We start from the raw sequence: 21,499 nt of genomic DNA on the forward strand, positions 1-21,499 counted from the left end.
ATACGTTTTAAGAAATAATTTAAAAAAATAATAAGTATCAAAAAGATATTTTTTTTAAAGGATGGTATAAATAAATATGTAAATGTGTGGTGATGTGTTCAAGAAAAACATGATTATATTTGGTGGTAGTAGTACGATTATGTTTCGTGATATGATTATGTTTAGTGATATGATATATTGTTCATCTTATTTATATATATATATATATATATAATTGTTGTATTAATAATTGACACAAATTAATGTGCTAATCATCCAATTATAAACTAGGAATGAGTAAAGAAAAGTAAATGAAATGAAACAAATTATATATGTGATTTAAGTGATATAATCCTAATCCTAAACACTTATTTATACATAATTATATATCTATGCGGGCCTAACGGGCCGGGCTTTTAATGGGTGGGCGGGCGGGCTTTCTTGGGCTTAATCGGGCGGGCCTATGGGCGGGCAGACACCCCAAGCCCGCCCAAGGCGGGGCCATCTCAAAGCCATAACGGCGGGCGGGCTTTTTCCAATGGGCAGGCGAGCCCCATCGCCCATGAGCCCGCGGACCAAATGATGAGGCCTAGTAGCACATGCTACATTTGTGAGAGTAAATAAGACTTTTGACAACTAAAAAAATAAAAATATATGATTAAAAATTTCTTTATTTTAAAATTAATTAAAAACTATTAAATAAATAAATAAAAGTAACCCACCCCCGATCTTTCCCTCTCCTTCTCCTTCCCCTTGCGACCCCCTCTGCGACCTAGCCCCCTCTGCGATTCAAACCTCCATCATGTAACTATGAGAAATTGCAGCCATCGAAGCTAAGGTGATGTCCTCTCTCTCTCTCTCTCTCTCTCTCTCTCTCCATGGTTATATTAACAAATTTGCAAATAAATTCACACAATATTGCAATTAAACTTGCAAACTTAACGAAGAACCACCACCTCCAACCCCACGAACCATTTATTTATTTTTTTAAAAAGTTTTTTTAGTTTTTAATTTATCTACTATTTTATTTAACTGAACCATTTTACCCATATATTTGATGACAATATTAACAGAATGTAACGATAGGACCAAAGTGCCAATTAATAAAGAGTTGGTGAACTATTTGAACGAATAATTTAGTTTATGGACCAAAATGTAAATTGAGTACAAATTTAAGGACCATTTGAATAATTTATCTTAAAATATAATAATAAATGTAAAATATAAAAATAAATATTATAGTACAATTTTGCCTATTTCATATGTCGTTTGGATTAATGCTCATAAACAATATTATTGATAAGATCAAATCTTAGCCTTAGGCTAAAAACATTTCATTTAAAAGTTGTAAGTTGAAAGTTGAAAGTACAAGAAACTTTAGTCACTTCTATGCTAATCCTACCAAGGTAAGCAAACGTTAAACAAGGCAGGCTCAGCTGATAAGTCCCTTATCAAGTTGCCGACCCAGGATTTCAAGCCATCTTCCTAAATTACGTTACAGGTCCATCCATCAACCCCTCATTTTATTTGCAAAACAAAGCCAGCATGCATTAAGAAGATAATCCTTTCCTCACATACACCTTCCAAAATTTATATGACCAACAAATAAACAAACCAAAACCCCTCCCTACCCACCAGAAATTTTCCCCTTGTTTCCTTTATAAATCCCCTTCTTCACAATTCTCTCTCTCTCTCTCTACTCTGTTTTCTTCATCCATGGCTTCTGCTCTGTTTCTAATACTCTGTTTTACGCATTTCTTTCTTTCATCTTCACAACCACTATATCTCCCTCTAACCCACACGCTCTCCCAAACCCAATTCAACAGTACCCAACACCTCCTCAAATCCACCACCACGCGCTCAGCCAGGCGCTTCCACCACCATCACCGCCGCCATAACCGCCAAACAAACCAAGTCTCTCTCCCACTCGCCCCAGGCAGCGACTACACTCTCTCCTTCACTCTCAACTCCAGCCCTCCCCAACCCGTCTCTCTCTACATGGACACAGGCAGCGACCTCGTCTGGTTCCCCTGTTCTCCATTCGAATGCATACTCTGTGAAGGCAAACCCAACTCCACAAACCCACCACCCAAAATCCCCAAAAACGCCGCCGTTTCGTGCGACTCCCGCTCCTGCTCCGCCGCCCACTCCTCCCTCTCCTCCGCCAACCTCTGCGCCATTTCCCGTTGCCCTCTCGACTCTATAGAAATCTCCGAGTGCTCCTCCTTCTCTTGCCCGCCATTTTACTACGCCTACGCTGATGGAAGCTTCATAGCCAAGCTTTACAAGCACAGCCTGTCGATACCCATGTCAACGCCTGCTCTGGTTCTGAGAAATTTCACTTTTGGGTGTTCCCATTCTTCCCTCGGCGAGCCAATTGGGGTTGCTGGGTTCGGCCGCGGCTTGCTTTCTCTACCTGCCCAACTCTCCACCTTCTCTGCCCACCTCGCCACCCAGTTTTCATACTGCTTAGTTTCTCACTCCTTTGACCAGGACCGAGTCCGTCGACCGAGTCCGCTCATTCTCGGCCCTTATGACCAGAAACAGAAGCGATTTGGGGACGGTGCCGGTGGGTCGGTTGAGTATGCCTACACCTCCATGCTCGACAACCCAAAGCACCCTTATTTCTATTCGATTGGGCTCGCCGGAGTGTCGGTCGGGAAAAGGGTTTTTCCGGCACCGGAGATTCTGCAAGGGGTCGATGAGAATGGGAACGGCGGGATCGTCGTGGACTCGGGGACCACTTTCACCATGTTTCCGCAGGGTTTCTATAACTCGCTGGTGGCTGAGTTCGACCGCAGAGTCGGGCGAGTTCACGAGCGGGCGACTCGGGTGGAGGACGAAACCGGGCTTGCGCCGTGCTATTATTACGAGAAGGTGGTGGAGGTTCCGGCTGTGACGTTGCATTTTGCGGGGAACAAATCCAGTGTGTTGCTGCCCAGGAGGAACTACTTTTATGAGTTCGTGGACGGTGGTGATGGGGCCGGGAGGAAGAGGAAAAAGGTTGGGTGTTGGATGCTGATGAACGGTGGTGATGAGGCGGAGATGAGCGGTGGGCCCGGGGGTATTTTAGGGAATTACCAGCAGCAAGGGTTTGAGGTGGTTTATGATTTGGAGAAGCGTAGGGTTGGGTTTGCAAGGAGGCAATGTGCATTGCTTTGGGACAGTCTAAACCAACGGTAGATTTAGGAGTTGAATTTGGTTTGGTCAAGGTGGATTGACTTTGCTAACTAAGGTCAAAGGGGTTGTTGACTTTGACTGCACAGGGGGTGGTCTGTAAATTCCTGTAAATTAGTCGGGTGTTATTTTCTTTTTCAATGAATAAAAGTTTAAGGGAAGATTGGCTACTTTCATAATCACCAGTATAAAGGCATACCTACAATCTCAGTCGAAATAACTTACAGCGTACTCTTAAGCTAGTTATTGATATGAATTTATGTAAGAAATTACAAATTGCACACCAATAAAGGCTGCTAGCAATGAAACTCGAACACTGATCATACTACATATACAGTACAAGAACCTAGCCAACTGAACCAATTAGATTGTTTATATTTTCATTCCCATGAATTGGATGCAAAAGATGAAGTGCAGACAGGGAGGAAGAATCTGAGATGAAAGAAATGTGTAAAGTTTGATATTTAAATATATGTGTAATCCAAGTCAACTTTTGACTTCTCCACAGTGAACTGGCATGTACTTTGCATAAGCATTAAGCAAGCGGTTTAATTTCCAATTAGGATTTGACTTGGATCAGAAGCTTTAAGTGGGGAGGAAGCTTTGTCTGATTTCTCAATGAATGGCCATATAGGACACCAAACTTAATAGAGGGTGGGCGCACCATAATTGTTGCTCATTATTGTTTGTTATGTCACATTAGATTTTCAGTCTCAGTCATGAATAAGATAGAATCATATGTGCTCAACAGAAAAATGAAGAAAGAGGGAGATTCAAACGTGAAACACTTTTGAGCGTTTCAAAGAAAAATATTATAAAGTAGAAACTTGAATGTTACAGGAATAATATTGTTTTGTTATATTTTCATCCAATTACGTTTCGCCACATAAAAAGATAAATTATTACGACGTGATTTATTGATAATAATAAAACAGTGATATCCTCGTATTATACAAATTTGTCTCCACCAAAGATGCCATCAAACGTTTAATTTGAGTACAATAAGAGGCTTTCAAATTCATAGCGTACACCCTCAGCCAACTCATGAATAAAAAGTCGTCATCAAATATTCAAACAGGAGATGGATGTGAATATCCTTCTTTCTTTCTTTCTGACAAGACCACTCGTGATGACTCATACGTGGTGACAGTGAGACAATTAAATTGCGAGTTACGTTATAGGTTTTACAGCCATGCTTCCATGGACGTATACAATATATGTCTCCGCTTGCTTGGATAGTTGGTGGTAGTCTTAATCATCCACCAAGGCATGAACTGCCAATATATGAACTGCCACATATTTGCATATTGGCGACTTCCGTAGATTTTTGTTTTAAAATGCTACGGTCAATTGTGCGTGGTCGGAGGATTCCAAAAGTCGGGACTTGTGGTTCGAATTAGCTCCAGAATTTTTACTTTTATTCGATAAAATATACCACTAAATAAAGAAAATACTTCCCTTGTTATCAGATAAATAGGAGCTCTTATGTTCCTATCAATAATAGTGTGACATGTGTATAGTAGATTTTCTTTTTGTGTTTTAAATGAATTATTTTTGTATATATGTCAAACTGTGCTTTGCAGAAAAGAAGAGTATCTCCTTACTGATAAGAAGGCAAATAGTATCCACTAAATAAACTATAATTTATAATATAGTGAGTCATTTATAGTTTTACTGTCTAAATACATGTTACTTGTATGTATCTACAATTACGAATCACTCACACGCACATAGATGAATAATAACTTATATTAAGACTTCCATAAAACGAGAATAACAAAAAAATCCTATCTCCATTGCAACTAAATTTTTCTCCCCCCCCCCTCTCTCTCCCTCTCCTCCTCTCATAAGGCGTTTTAGATGGGTAGTGGTTTTACCAGCCCATCATATTCATACCTAACCCTTATAATGTTTTGTCAAGCAATGGAATCGGCCAATCATGTCACAGTAGAAAGAGTCCAAATGCTGCCTCATACAATTGTCTTTTTCTCCTTTCATGTGACACACGTACGCACTCATAGTCACGTTCATTTTCCCTCCAAGGTGCATGTGACAAAATGGATGATAAAGGGGATGAAGAAAAAAAAGAGTAGGTAATGCGAAGTGTATGATATACAGTTTGTTGGAACCCTACAAATTAAAATGGATTAATTATAATTTTGGTCATTGGGATTTGGAGTTTGGGGTTTGGTTCAAAATTAATTTTAATCACCGTAATTTTAATTTTTCTGATTTCGTCACTGTACTCGCAGTCGTTAACAAATCAAGTCACATATCTCAATTATGTCAGTTTAATTGCATGTGCTAAATACGTGTTGGGACAAAATTGTATTTTCACTATTTAAACAATTAATAACTAAAAAAAAAATTTAAAAAAAAAACCAAACAAACAAACAACAACCCAGCCATTTCTCCCACCCTCCCATCCACCATCCCTATACCCAAATCCTTCCTCATACCACCCCACCACCAGCCATATCCACCTACACCCCCCATCCACCATCCAAATCTTCTCCACCATCGCCAAGAATGTCTTTCAGCGACCTGTACACAATCCCAGGTTGCTTGTGACACCCAAACATGATGTCACACTTGCCAGTAGGACCGCACATCATTAAAATCAGTGTGACTTTCAAAGTAACATAAAACTGATAAATAAGTCACTCCAAAGCTACCTTGGAAGAGGGATGCATGAGGCCCAACTTGCTCTTTATGTTCTTATGTTTACAAGAAAATTTTCATCATCTCATAAGAGCAACTCCACCCATTTGTCCTTAGCCATGGCAAGGGAGCTAAAGCTATTATTCACGTAAATAGTGGTTGCCCTTGCAAATCAATTTTGTGTTTCCACCCGTTGCCCTTGCTAAGGGCAGTTACTATTCATTTTTTTGTTTTATTCACAACTTTTTTTACCTCAATAATTAATTTTCGGATAAGATTTACGGGTTCCTACGTGTCAAGACTATTCATAATCGGATAAAATTTCGGGATAAGATTTTTGGGTTCAAATTTCGGATGAATTTCAAAATTCAAATTTCAGATAAATTTTTGGGTTCAAATTTCGAATGAATTTCAAAATTCAAATTTCAGACAAATTTGGGTTCAAATTTCAGATAAGATTTTCATTCAATCAAATCAAGCCACGTGGCATCTCTATCTTGCCAAATTTTTCTATAAAACCAGAGGCTCACCTCATACCTCTCACACCACATCTTTCAATATTTTCATTTCTTAGAGTTTAGAATTCATACTCCATTCATTCTCAAGGAAAGAATATAGGAGATACTTGGAGAGGCAAGAGAGAGAAAGAAAGGAGAGAAACCGTAGAGTCGATAAAATCAATGAGTTGCAGAGGTAAGTCGATGAACAAGTTCTCATAGCAGTGGCAATGGAAGAGGAAGAGAACCAAGGTCACCGCCGTGGTTCACAAGTCGGCCGTCGCCGGAATGTGGACAGACATAGGCATTCTCGGGGTAAGAATCTTTTGGAAGATTATTTTATCCCAACTGCTATGTATTCTGATGTTGATTTTCGAAGGTGATTTAGAATGCAACCCCATTTGTTCAATAAAGTCATGCATGATATTTGCAATTATGATGCATACTTTGTTCAAAAGTGTGATGCTACTGGGGTTTTGGGCCTTCTTCCGGAGTAAAAGCTTACAGAATGTTGGCGTATGGAGTATCTGCTGATCAGTGGATGAGGTTGCTCGAATGGGGAAGTCCACTACGTTGGAGGTTTTGGTAAGATTTTGTGATCTTGTTGAAAATCTGTACACTAGGGACTACCAGTAGACCTACTCCCGAGACCTCCAACGGCTTCTATAAAAGCCGAAGCTCGAGGATTTCCAGGAATGATTGGTAGCATCGACTGCATGCATTGGCAATGGAAGAATTGCCCAACTGCCTGGCAAGGTGATTACGGAAATAGAAAAGGCACAAAAAGTATCATCCTGGAAGCCGTTGCTGGCTTTGACACATGGGTTTGGCATGCTTTCTTGAGTTGCCGGAGCCCAAAATGACCTCAACGTCCTGGGTCAATCTCCGGTCTTCAACGATGTTTTGAGCGGCCAAGGCCCCAATATTACCTATCAAGTCAACAATACAGTCTACCAGATGGGTATTATCTAGCTGACGGTATCTACCCAAGGTGGACCACATTTGTCAAATCCATTCTGAATCCCCGATCCCATAAGCAAAAATTATTTGCTACTTATCAAGAAGGATACAGGAAAGATGTCGAAAGGTGTTTTGGCATCCTTCAAGCTCGATGGTTGATTGTTCGAGGTGCGGCCCGTATGTTTGATGAGGAGATCCTCCGAAGCATTATGATGACTTGCATCATCCTCCATAATATGATTGTGGAGGATGAGTACGATTATGATGCTGGAGAGGTCTATGAACCAGATCCAATGGACACGCCCTTGACTCGTATTTATGAAAGGCCCATGGGGCCAAATGGAGAACCGTTTAAGCCGGAACCGTTGGTGAGGGACGATCGTATGATGACCCGGATGATAGATCGATATACAGAGATGCAATCTTCGTATATTCATGAAAGCCGTCAACTTGACTTGATAAAGCATATATGGACGGTGAAAGGGAATGAAGATGAATGATGGAGCATAGATGCTTTGGTTATGTTTTATTTACTTATGGTTTGGTTGTGTTGTTTACTATTGCTTATGGTTTGGTCGTGTTGTTTTTTTATTTATTATTGTGCCTTGTTTGTAGTTTTTGTTTTAATTTTAATTATGTTTTGTTTGATGTATAGAATATGTTGAATAAAATTGTCTTTTATTGAATGCTTTGTTTATTAAATAAAGAAATCCAATACAAGTCATTAAGAATTACTACTACTAAAATAAAATACATGAAGTACACCAACTTTAATAGAAAACATGAAAAATAAAAATACATAAAAGGTATGCCAACTAATTTAATGGTTTTGATCATTTAACCAATCCGTGTTGCTAGGCCCATCATCCTGGAAAAGTCTTCTTCTCATAACATCCCTTCGTTCTAGCTTCCAATATTGTTTTGTATCAGGGGACATATGACTTGTATCCATCGCCATAGTTTCCCGATCCGTCTTCTTCATATCTTTTTTGCGCAAATACTCCTTTTCTCGTGCACACTCGGCTTGAATTGCCACCTCCATATCTTGGCGTTTCTGCTCCATTTCAATTCTTATGGCGTTTTGCCTTGCAATTTCCTCCAAAAACTTTGAATTATGATTGCTTGAATTAGGGGTGGTTGCGGTTCGGTAACCGCGAATTTTTACTCAAACCGCAAACCGACCGACTATTTGCGGTTTGGTGATTTTTGAAACCGCAAACCAACCGCGTTTTACCGCGAATTAGCGGTTTAAAACAGCGAGTTCTCAAGCATTCACAAAAATATAAATTCACAACCTAAATAAATAAATACACAACCTCAATTTCTCAAACATATATAAATTCACAATCTCATCAACTTCTCAAGCATTCACAACCTAAGAAAATTAAAGTTACAATTTCAAGCATTCCAATTAAAGTTAAACTTCTCAAGCATTCCAATTCCAAATCCTTTAAAGTTATAAACCAAAAGGAAAATGCAAAGCAAAATGAATTAAAGTTACAACAAAAAAGAAAAATTCAATTCAAAGTTAATTAAAGTTACAAACTAAAAGGAAAATGCAATGCACCAATGTTACAAACTAAAGTTATAAACTCAAGTGTTGGTGGTGAGTGGATTTGAAGAACCCCGTTGTGTTGTTTGAGCACCAATGTTATTTACAAATAAAACAACATAGTGTAGTACATTTTATTATAAGAAGAAACATAAATAACATTAGTATAAATAAACTAATTACTTACAAGTTGTCATATGTTCCATTTCCTTGTAAAATTCAACTTCATCATCCGTGTGGCTATACTTTGCGGTTTGCGGTAACCGCAAGTTTTGAAAATCAAATACCGCAACCGCAATCGCAAATGCGGTTCGGTTCTTAATACCGCAAATGCGGTTCGGTTTACCGCGATTGCGATTTCATTGCGGTAAATTATCGGTTGGTTTTTGCGGTTTTTCAGTTTTTCGGTTTAAAATGCCACCCCTAGCTTGAATTACCCGCTTTCTTTGCCTTCGCAGCCTTTCGGTCAATGGGCCCCGGTTCCTTTTGGATGGGTGAGTCTTCACTCATAGGGAAATCGAGAGGTGAATCCGATGTCGTTGCATCACGGAGAGGCGTCTCGTTTAACACAACGTCTGGACCCGTGGGAATAATTATGAAGCGTTTACAATATTTCACCACCTCCCAACATTCATGATGGGTGAAACTTTTTTTGCCACCCCCGGTTGCACCGAACCACATCTGTGCTTGGAAATACAATAAATATTTAAAATATATTGGATATGCAAGTAACAAAATAAAAATAATGGAAATGCAATTAACCTTACAAATAAATTGGAAGTGCAAGAAATATGAAGAAACAATTGGAAATGCAATAAATATTAACAACATATTGAAAATGCAAGAAATATGAAGAAACAATTGGAAATGCAAGAAATATTAATAACATATTGAAAATGCAAGAAATATTAACAAAATATTTGAAATGCAAGAAATATTAACAAAATATTGAAAATGCAATAAATATTAACAACATAAATATATTAGGACATTAAACTTAATAAAACGAAAATTACAAAAAACTTACCTCGTTAGTACAATTTTCCCCACTTCTATACAAGTTCATCGCTTTTGCCAAGGCATCTCTCCATTTTGCCATCTCTTTGTTGAGAAGTTTCCACCTACTTGACAATGCCATTTCCGTACGAGGCTAGTCCAGAATTTTTTCGCAAAATTCAGCATGAATTTTTTTCCACATATGGAAAAATTTCATCTCATTGCCTGTCACGGGACAATGACAAAGTCGGAGCCAAGCCTCACACAAAGAAATATCTTTCATGGTGCTCCACGCCCATCCGGTTTCAATAGAAGAAGCCATAAAAATAAGAAATAAAATTACAAGGTGAAAGAGATGAAAATGTTGAGTGAAGAGTGAAGAAAATGTTGAGTGAAGAGTGAAGAAAATATTGAGTGAAGAGTGAAAAAAATGTTGAGGAATTGTAGAAGTAGAATAAAATGTATGAGAATTGGTGTTGAAAGTGAAGGGTATTTATAGGTATTTATAGGAAAAAAAATCAGAATTTTTTAGTATTTTTTTTTTTAAATTTCGATTTTTTTTCATAATTTTATTGCTGGAAAATCGCCACCGTTGGATGAAGTGTGGAATCAAATCGAACGCTGGGGTGTGCCACGTGTCTTGGGCCAGCCCGGGTTGGTGGGTCCCACACCCCCCCGGGCCACTCGAACGCATAAATTTTTTTTTTTTCCCCTAGCCTCGAGCTGGGCTCATGGATGGAGAGGCTCTAACGATCAAGCTAAAGTATACAATTTGAAGCATTAAAATATAAACGAATATGTTTTTCTATTTTATAGACTACATCGGTATATTCTTATATTTAGATAAACACTTTCATGAAATGGGAATAACATTATTTTGTTATCTTTGACCAATAATGGTATAACACAAATAATAACATTTCCAGTGATGTAGCATTATTGGCGGAAATAGCTTATTGCAACTAAGGTTTTTCTTATATTTTTAGATCATTCTCCAGTCACCCAAACCAAAAATAGAAAATGAAAAGATTTTCTTGTCATATAATCCCTGATTCTAGTGCAATTGTCTGCGCCTTCCAAACTGCCAAATTTCACTCATCCAAACCACCTGTAAACCCCTTATCTATATTTTCTTAATATGGTCCCACCTTATGAATTCACTTTTGGCCTCGTAAGGCCATCTCCAAGTTTGGGCGATATCCTGAGATGTAGCCCAAAATCCCCAAAAGTCATCTTCAAGAGTGGGCTATATAAAGGCCTAAAAAAAAAAAAGGAAGGATGGCTACATGAAGGGCTAATTCCTACAAATCAAGCCACATGTGCCCTTTTAACCAGCTTGGGCTAAATAATTCGATGGGCTCAGCTGCTTTTTTATATATTTATTTCTTGTATCAAATAGGCCATTGGTGGCCATTGATTAAAAAACCGTTGCAAATCAAGGCTCTGGAGCAACCCAACAGCTAGCTGTTTTATTTTTCAATCCAAAAAATTGATTTTTTTTAAATTCTCAAAAATTCCTAAATTTTTTGTATACATACCTACCTCATTCTTACAACATATTATCACTCCTCAATTTCATCATTTTACATAATTTCTCACATTCTCTTCATTCCTTTACAAACTATCCTTCATCTTTTTCCATTAAAAAAAATTATTTCCTCCCATTGTTAGAAAAAATGGCTGGTACTTCGAAGAAAGGCAGAAATTGGACTCGAAAGGAAGATTAAACTCTTTGCTTAAAAGTCTCCAAAGATAGTTTCAAGGGTACAAGCCAAACTTCTGACAGCGTTTAGACATGTGTTTCTCAAAAATACTAAGAGCTTTAAGAAGGCATCGCTCCGACGTCGAGAAACCATGAAAGTTGTAGCAGTCGGTGGAAGAAGCACATATTTCCGAGCATGAACAAATGGCATCAAGCTTTGAAAAAGGCTGAGAAGAGACATCTAAGCGGAGCCAATGTCTCCGACGAAGTAAATGTTTTTACTAGTTTTATTTTTAACTACATACTTTAATTATATTTTCTCGCAACGCCAAGTGTGGAGAAGTTCTATATGGAAGATGTCAAAAAAGCCTTTACACTTCATCATTGTTGGGAAATTTGTAAAGGTTGGGTGGCATTTCAAGATCCACTAGAAGAAATTTTGGTCCTACACAGGTGCGACCTGTTAATTTAGATGAAGATAAAGAACCATCTCCGATCACCACCGAAGATCCTTCTTCGGCTCAAACATCCATTCCTAGGCCTATAGGATGAAACAAGGCAAGAAGAATGAAAGAAAAGGTCAAGGAAAGGGAGGATAAGGTCGTTTAGGAGGAAGAGAAGAAGCGGAGACATGAAGATATGGTCCAACAAAGGCAAGAAGAGATGGATGGGAACATGACTAGGGTCACCACCACAAACATGTCTCCAATGAGGAAGGAGTTTTCTTACTCGAAAAAGAGAGAAATTCGGGACCGACACAACTTACGGGAGTTGTTTCCGAATTCGAATTCAACATCCAATTAATTGTTAAGTTGTTGTTTCTAAATTAGTGTTTAAGTTGTTGTTTTTAAATTAATGTTTAAGGTGTTATTTTTAAAATTAATATTTAAGTTGTTGATTTTAAATGAATTTTTAAGTTGTTTTGTTATAAATAGTAATTTAATTGAATTAACTGATAAATTCATATTATGTACTAAAACGTATTAAAATATTAAATTTAGCTTTTTATTATTGGAAACGGTTAAAATGTAGCCTCACACTATTTCTTATAAAATAACTTTTTAGACGGCTAAATATACCCCTCCCCACCTGGAGATGGCCTAAGCATCATTACAACTTTGCCCATATGTTTTAACTAATCACACGAGAGCTGGTTGTCGGTGTAGTTCAATAACATAGGCCCGACCTTACAATATTCTGACTTTTTTTGGCAGTACACGTGGACAAATAACAAGAAAAGCCGCCGCGACCCGCGAACTTTATTTGAAGCTTGAGCATGACGTGATCGTACTTTGTCGTTTCAGAAGAGCTGAAAGCGTGTCAGAGAGATTGAGTACAGCTAAGCTACTGCTGTCTCCATACGTGTTCTTCTAGATGTTTCTTCATGATTATCATCCCACTCTGGGCTCAGTGACAGACAACAAACTCACGCTTCCTCATTCTAAAATACAAATAAAATATGTAACAAAACAAATACAAATATTTCGGCATTTTTAAAAACTTTAAACAATTTTTTCACCCTAAAAAAAAAAAAACTTTAAACAAAAAGGTATAATTGTATTTTCAATGATTAATGTAAGGTAGGCCAACAAATTTGGGCCTCATCTTTGGCCAAATTCAAAACAAAATTCAATTTCTATGTATTAAAACTAAAACATAAATACTGTTTGTCTCAAATACTAATTAGTAAAGATAATTATGTATAATACCTAATTTTTCTTATTTTTTATTCACATGGGGTCCATATCAGCGAAAAGACCAGTCATTACAAGCCACGCATGTAGTTAATGGCTATGTTAACATTATGATTAACGGTAGGGATAATTTGTACGATTTTTAGGAATTTATGTATGAGTTTGTAAATGTCCAATAAATTGTGTATGAACTTGAAAAATATCTAATAATTTAGGGGCCTCTATGTAGTTAACCAAATAAATTATTTGTGTTGCCATCTCTATCTTTTACTACGAAAGAGTCTTTAACTGGATTTAAATTTTCAGTCCATGAATTCAAATAACAGTTATTGTCTACTCTGGTTCTTTAGGGGTTAAGTCTCTTGAATTTTTCCTCTAGTTCATGCTTACTTTATTTATTTTTCTTGTAAAAAAAAGTTAAAATTTCATAGAGACGAAACAACGGCCTAACTAATATTTTAAAATGCGTTTTCATAGCGCCTAGTGGTGTAGCACAAGAAAACTTCTTGTTTGCAATGCGCATGTGGTTCGCTGCCTTCCTTTAAAATGTACGCTATGTGAGCGACACATACTATCATGTGCACTACTACGTTACATTATTGCACCTAAGTGTGCGCAAAGGGAGGACAGGAGGAAATCTAGGCAACCGGCGAAGGTTGAGAAAATCTCGATATTCGACATCGCAAACTCACCGACTTAGAAAGAGAATGAATCAATTAAGGAAGAAGGTTGGACATCCACGACACAAGTTGCAAACGGTAATGTTGTTGACGAGACAACACTTTGAAGAAGAAGACCTCGCGAAGAAGATGATATCATTGTGCCCTAAGACAATACGATGAGTTTTGGCGTTGGCCTCCTTTTAGTGAAAAGGAGAGTTTCTATGGGTCTTGCTCTACTATATGAGCCATACCCAAAAGATTATATTTATATATAACTAGTAAAATCATTTAGGCCCTTTAATTCATTTCCAACAAATGTTAATATATTTTTTTATTACTTACTAATTTCTCCACACACGCTTTCACGCATGCGAGATATTTTTTTTTATAAAATTTTAAATTTATTTTAGAATTAAAAAAGATAATGGATTGTTGTGTTCCATAAAAATATGATCTATTATCTGATTTTTCTTTTAATTTTATTTTATTTAATAAGAAAATGTGTGAATTTATCATATTATCCACATTTAATTTATCATTTCAATTCTTAATGTTTGCATTAATCAAAGGCATTTTCTAGTATTTTGAATGTTTCACTATTTTCTGTATTTTGCTTTATATATATAGAGATAAATAAAGAATTACATTATGAATTTTTTATTTATAACTAAAATCACGGGTGGAGCTAGAATTTTATATTTAGGAGGGACAAAACGTCAAACACAAAGTTTAGATATATGCATAACAACAATGCATTCCTCCACGAAACCCCAAGCCAAGAGGAAACCGCCTTCTTCCCACCCCAACCCAAACCAGAAACGCCCCAAACCCACACCAATCCGCCCCACTTGACCACCCTAGTCACACACCCACCGCACCCCACACACAACACCCCACCCACAAACTCAAACCTATACACTGCTTCAACTTGTCTGAGTCCTAAATTCAGTTTTAGGGTGGTGGGTTTTGAATGTTTTTTTTTTCTTCCCTAAATTCAATTCTGTGAACATGCTTTGGAGAGGGAATTTGTTTTTTTCACTTTGGGGGCTGTGCGGTGGGTACCGCCGTTCCAATCACCCAACTTTGGTGGTTCCAAATAATCGGAGAAATTACAAGCAATTACAGGCGGTTATCACTCATGGCCACATCCTCTTTCAGGGAGTAGTTTTTCTTTTTTGGTTTTCCTTTTTCCAAGTGTTTTATGCTTTCTGAATTTATTTTTCTTTCTGTTTTTGCTTGAGATTCTAGTTTTTTTTCTTCATTTTTGTTTGTGGTTTTAATTACTTCATATACTTGTTCTTGACTCTCCTATAGTGCATGTCATTTTATTTTCTGCTTGTTTGTTTTGTTTTGTTTTTTTTTTTTTTTTTTTTTGAGATTTAGTTTTGGCCACCCTTTTTTTTATTTTAATTCTTCTCTCTAATCGTTTTCATTTTGTTTAGCATTCTAACGAAATCTTCTTTTGTTTGTGGTGTTGGTTGCGAGGATCATTCATTTGTTCGTTAATCTTGAAGAACCATAACGGCCAGTGGCGGAGGCACTTGGGGACCAGTGCAGTCACTGTCCCCCCCTGAAATTTTATTTTTTTAAAAAATAGTACTAGTATTACTATTAGGAGTCTGCCTATATGGATATGGGCCAAAGAAAGAAGATTTCAAAAAGAAGTTAAGTCATAGTGGCGTTTAAGTCAAAGTGGCGTGGTACAATAGATTTCAATGTGGGCCACTCAACTACCCTAAAATTATACACTACCCATTCCTAAAAGGATTAGAATTATTATTATTATATATTACCTTCTAGTGTAAATCAATAAACCTAAGCCTTTTTCCCTTTTCTTAGGTCAGAAACACAACCAAACCAGACCAGCCAGTTGCTTGTGAGTTTTTTTTCTTCTCAAATTCTAATTAAATTATCAAGTTTTATTTATTTATTTATTTACTTTTATTGATTTTAATGGGTCTTTCAATTTATGTATAGATTACCAAAGGGAAAAGGCTTTGGTTGGAGATATTTGGTAAATCACTATTCAACTCCACGTATGTATTTGTCTATCCCTTATAATTTTTCTTGCGTAGTATATAATTTTTTATCCCTTTAATGCAATTGTGAACTTGTGGTGGTGAAATTTTAATTTTAATTTATAAATTTCTATATATATGATTCTCTATTGGTTTGATTAATATATTGCTTTGAATTGCTCAATTTGCTTTGGTTTATAAGTTTGAGAAGATGTTCATAATTGTTTCGATTTAAATTTAGTTCATATATGTGTTACAGTTATGGAAAGATTTTTCAAAAGAAAATCAAAGTCTAAGTTAGTGGAGTCGTCACCTGCAAAGAGTCAAAAGAAAAATGAAAGTAGTCCAAACCAAACTACGGAAGTTAACTCGGAAAATCTACCATTTGATCCCGGATTACATAATCAAATATTGAGTTACCATCCAAATGTTCGAGACCAAATTCGAAGAGCTTATCTCCAAAAAGGTCCTTGTGAACCTCGAGAGCATAATTTTCCTTACAAAAATTTTGGAGCAAAACAAAGACGATTTAATCCTGGTTGGTTTAGTGAATTTCCTACTTGGTTAGAGTATAGCATAGAAAAAGATGATGCCTTTTGTCTATGTTGTTATCTCTTTAAACCTGATATTGGAGAGCAATCTCGTGGTGAATCTTTTGTTGGTGTTGGATTTTCGAATTGGAAGAAAAAAGATAGACTACAAATTCATGTTGGAGGACCGAATAGTGCCCACAATAAGGCTTGGAGAAGTTGTGAGGTCTTATTAAACCAAAAGCAGCATATTGAAACAATTCTCTCAAAACACTCAAACCAAGATCGAATTGATTATCGAACTCGTTTAGGTGCATCAGTTGGTGTCAGTAAGATACTTTTGCAACAAGGGCTTCCATTTCGTGGGCATGATGAATCTGAAAATTCAACCAATCAAGGGAGTTTTCTTGCATTTTTACGATGGCTATGTCGTTTCAATGATGATATAAAAGCTGTCACGCTATAAAATGCTCCTGAAAATATGAAGTTGACATCACCTGATATCCAGAAGAACATTTCAAGTGCTATTTCAACTGAAATTATCAATGCAATCATAAGGGATATTGCTGATTCATTATTTGCCATTCTTGTTGATGAATCGTGCGACATGTCTTCAAAGGAGCAGATGGCAATTGTGCTACGTTATGTGGATAAAGGTAAGGTAATTGAACGTTTTGTAGGTATTGTGCATGTTACAGATACTAAATCTTCTTCACTCAAGTTAGTCGTTGATGATTTTTTTTCGAGACATGGATTAAACATCTCTAGATTGCGAGGGCAGGGTTATGATGGCGCAAGTAATATGAGAGGTGAGTTTAGTGGTCTTAAAACACTCATTCTAAATGAGAATGACTCTGCTTTTTATGTTCATTGTTTTGCTCATCAACTTCAGCTAGCTCTGGTAGCTGTGGCAAAGAAACATTCAGAAATTGCAGATTTATTTACTATGGTTTCTAATGTGGTGAATGTTGTGGGTGCATCAGCTAAGCGCCATGATATGCTGAGAGAAAAGAATGCTGATGCAATTTTTGAAGCACTCAATAATAATGAGCTCTTAAGTGGACAAGGGCTGAATCAAGAAACTAATCTTAAGCGGTCTAGTGATACACGATGGAGCTCTCATTATAATTGTTTAATCAGTTTGGAAAACATGTTCCCATCTGTGATAGATGTGCTTAAGATTGTAAGAACATATGGATCAGATTACGAATAAAAATTTGAAGCAAAGGTTCTATTGACTTTTATGCAATCATTTAGCTTCATTTTTGGTCTACACTTGATGAAAAGAATTTTGGGAATCACAAACAACTTGTCTCAGACATTACAAAAGAAAGATCAAGATATTGTGAATGCCATGGACTTGGTCAAAATATGTAAAGGAAGATTGCAAAGCATGAGAGATAATGGTTGGGATTCTTTACTTGATCAAGTTTTTTTCTGTGGGGGTCTTTTTGTTCCAGCAGCCTGACGAATGGGCTTAGGCTGCCGTAAAAAGAAAACGAATAGAAATTCCCCAAGTATCTGAGTTCAGAAACCAAGCTCCTGAAAGAGTTTTTGAAAGGTTTGATGAAACCTTAGAAAAATATCCTCAGGTTCTTTTCACCAATAGCCAAATAAACATAATAATGGCTTAGCATGAGGAGCTTGTGGCATGGGAGCAAAACCATCATGAGTTTAGCATGAACAGAGAGAGATAAGCGTGAGTTTCTTACAGTGAACAAATGGTTAAAGTGGAACAGAGGAAGATTAGACAGATTTCTTTCCTAAGGGAAGAGGAAAACAAACGAAGGAGAGAATTGGGAGGCTTGAGTAAAATTCCCAATTTGTTTGACAAAGCGTGGTCAAGCCTTGGATGGGTTATTTTGCTAGGTAGAAGAAGCATGGAGGAATAGGGCTCGAAATTGCTGGGTTTTGGAAGCAAGAGAGGAAGCTTGCTCTTTGGATGTGGATTGAGTGAATTTCCAGTTGCTTGACAAAGTTTGGTCAAGCTCCAGATGGGTTAGGCTGTGGATGGTTTTCTGGGTAGATGAGGCTCTCTTTTATAGGCTTGAAGAACCCTAATTTCATCTAACTTTTCCTTTCCCTTTTTATCGTTTCTTCCTACTTGATCTAATTTGGTGAAATTCTCCTATCCAAGGAGCATGGGTAAGGAACCCTTTGTGGTTCCAATAATTTGACGCAGTTGGACCTTCCCATAAGGGGGGAGGCGCCACCTGCTTTCTCTCATGGTTTTCAAGATGGAGCTTGTAGAGGAAAAAGAGATGGGAGGAGTTCTTTGTCCAATGGGTATTCGTCTCTCACACATGGATTTCCATTGGTTCCTTCCATGGTTCCTTGTTTGACCGTCTTGGAATCCTAGCAAGGATGGAGCACGATGCCAAATTTTTTATAAGGCTTTGGGTTGGGCTCAAGAAATGTTAGAGATATGGGCTTGAGTTTTAGGGCTCCCAAGCAGCCCAAAACTTCCATTTCTTGGTTCATCAATGGGCCTCATGAAAGCTTATTACCATCCATACCACAACCCACTCAAGCAAGCCCCGGGCATTTGCTTGGCTTGGGCCCACTTAAGCTTGTATCGTGGTTGGGTGTGAAATAATAATTTCATGCTTGGCATGGCATGTCAATCGGCGTGTTTTAATTTTATCGTCCTTGAATAGAGGCATGATGCTTGATGGGGTAATTAGCATGGGCTCGTAGAGTCAGTGCTTATTTCAACTCTTAGCGTGAGAGATTGCATATTTATTTGGCATGGCATGTGGTCATGGCTTGTGCAAGCATGAATGAGGAATTTTGCATGCTCCGAACCGAGTCTTTTTCTTAATAAGGCATTATGTTGGGCCAAGAATTTATTTGGGCCCAACCTTGGATTTTTGGGCCTCAACACTTTCTTTTGTGGCAAGTATCATATTGAAATTCCTAAAATGGATGATATTTTTTCTAGTGGAGGGAGACCAAAACGTAAAGCTCAACCGATCACAAACTTACATCGTTATCGTGTTGATTTATTCATTGATGTTATTGATATTCAGCTCCGAGAGTTAGATGATCGGTTCAATGAGAAGAATACTGAATTACTTCTTTGTATGGCATGCTTGAGTCCAAGTAATTCATTCTCTGCTTTTGATAAAGCAAAGTTGATGCAACTTGCCCAATTTTATCCTAGTGATTTTTCTAAGCATGACCTCAAATTACTTGAAGAACAACTTGAGAATTACATTTGGGACGTGAGCTCTAACGATGAATTTACAGAATTGAAAGGGATTACTGATCTTGTGCAAAAGATGGTTAAGACAAAAAAAGATCAGATCTACCCTTTAGTGTACTTGCTTATGACACTGGCACTAATCCTACCTGTTGCGACCGCAAGTGTAGAGCTAGTATTTTCTGCTATGAATATTGTGAAGAATCGGTTACGCAATCGAATGGGGGATGAATGAATGATTGCTTGGTTGCATATATTGGGAAAGACATTTTTAATAGTATAGATGACGAGGTTGTTATGCTACAATTTCAAAATATGAAAACTCGTCGAGGACAATTATGATTATAATGAATAGACAATATGATTTTTGATGTTTTGATGTCGTGTGAGTTCGAAGTTTTTATTGTTTATATTTTGTGAAAGGCCCTCAGACACATGAAATCCTGGCTTCGCCACTGATAACGGCCACCTTTTGTAGATAGTGTAGCAGTTACAAGCCATTTTTAAAAGTAGTTACGAATTGGTTGTGACATTGTAGTTGGTGCTCTTTCAATTTATCCCAATCACTGTAGTTGGTCTTACGACTCGTTCATTGTTTATTGGCCCAAGTTTTGCCTGTTGGTTGTTGTTGATGAGCAAGCTTCACAGTGGTACTTTTTTTCCTTGACTAGACTTTCCTCCATTTGGGGATTTTTTAAGGCAATGTTTTAACGAGGCCACTATTTCTCTATCATTGGGCTCCACTGATGTATTGTTTTGGGTAGTAGTCTTCTTTTTTCTTTTTCTTTATTTCCTTGTGATTAGTTCAGGAAGCGAATCTTTTTAAGGTTGCGCTCTTGTTCCTAGCTTTCACGTTGGTTTTCTTATGTTCTCATCCTCTCCACTGTACTCTTATGGAGTTCTAATAAAACATCTTTCCCAACAACAACAAAATAGCTTTTTTTGGACTATATTGAGTAAACTATTACCTACAAATGTACTAAATTGAAATGAGTGGTTTTCTTTCATAAATGTAGTATGATTTTACTACTATATTCATGTTGGAATACAATTTTGATAAGAATAATGCTACTCTTACCACATTCTCATACCACCTTATGTGACAAATGAGGTGGACAGCCACATCAATTAAAATTAATTTAACTTTTTTATTATTATTTATAGACACTTTTTAGTTGATGTGGTTGTCCACTTCATCTACCACATAAGGTGATATGAGAATGTGGTATACAAATGTGGTAAGAGTAGCACAAAGGTATTGATTTGTGGTGAGGGGGCCATAGGCTTAAGTATAGCAATTTTTCTTTGTATTTGTTACCACACCCAATATATATAGGCTTATTTGTTGAAATGCCCCTTGTGGTTTCCAAATAGTCTCAATTTGTCCCATGATGTTTTAAATAACTCAATCTCCCTCGTGAACTTCCATTATGTGACCAAGGTTGCCCCATTCGGTTAGTTTTCAGATAAAAATCGTTAAATCAGCTGAAGTGGTATGTATTTTGGTAAATTTAATTATTAAAAATTAAAAATTCAAATAAAAAATAAAAAATTGCTTGAAATTATTTAAAATGTTTAAAAATATATAAAATAATAATAAATTAAGAATAACTTTTGAACAATACCCAACAACTCCTCCCACCCCCAAGTTTGACGGTACTGTCAAATCCCTCATCTTCTCTCTCTTCCCATCGACTCTCTCTCTCTCTCAGCTCTCCATCCCCTCCCGTACTATGTCTCCCTCTCTTTCCCTGCAACTTAGATCTGGAGGAGAGAGTTACGCCAGAGAAATATCTCCCCCAAACTATACCATGTTCTTCCACATAACCGACACCAACCCAAAGTCCACTATTTCCAAAATTAACAAAA

The 21,499-nt window shown here is 37.2% G+C and overlaps 1 protein-coding gene and 2 pseudogenes across 1 annotated transcript; all 3 read left to right on the forward strand.

Moving 5' to 3' along the window:
• Positions 1-1,377: 1,377 nt before the first annotated feature.
• LOC103337160 (putative aspartyl protease At4g16563) lies at positions 1,378-3,335 on the forward strand. Its single transcript, XM_008240312.3, has one exon. It carries the CDS (start codon positions 1,696-1,698, stop codon positions 3,160-3,162), a length of 1,467 nt encoding a protein of 488 aa, XP_008238534.2. The 5' UTR covers positions 1,378-1,695; the 3' UTR covers positions 3,163-3,335.
• An 8,071-nt stretch (positions 3,336-11,406) lies between these two features.
• LOC148915653 (uncharacterized) lies at positions 11,407-12,433 on the forward strand (annotated as a pseudogene).
• A 4,536-nt stretch (positions 12,434-16,969) lies between these two features.
• On the forward strand, positions 16,970-19,972 carry LOC148915654 (uncharacterized; annotated as a pseudogene).
• The last annotated feature ends 1,527 nt before the right edge of the window (positions 19,973-21,499 follow it).

Source organism: Prunus mume, linkage group LG7 (assembly GCF_029339155.1).
Source record: "Prunus mume cultivar Tortuosa linkage group LG7, ASM2933915v1, whole genome shotgun sequence".
Lineage (NCBI taxonomy): Eukaryota > Viridiplantae > Streptophyta > Magnoliopsida > Rosales > Rosaceae > Prunus > Prunus mume.

Coding starts and splice junctions, on each gene's coding strand:
- LOC103337160 (XM_008240312.3), top strand. CDS start 1,696: ATGGCTTCTGCTCTGTTTCTAATACTCTGTTTTACGCATTTCTTTCTT.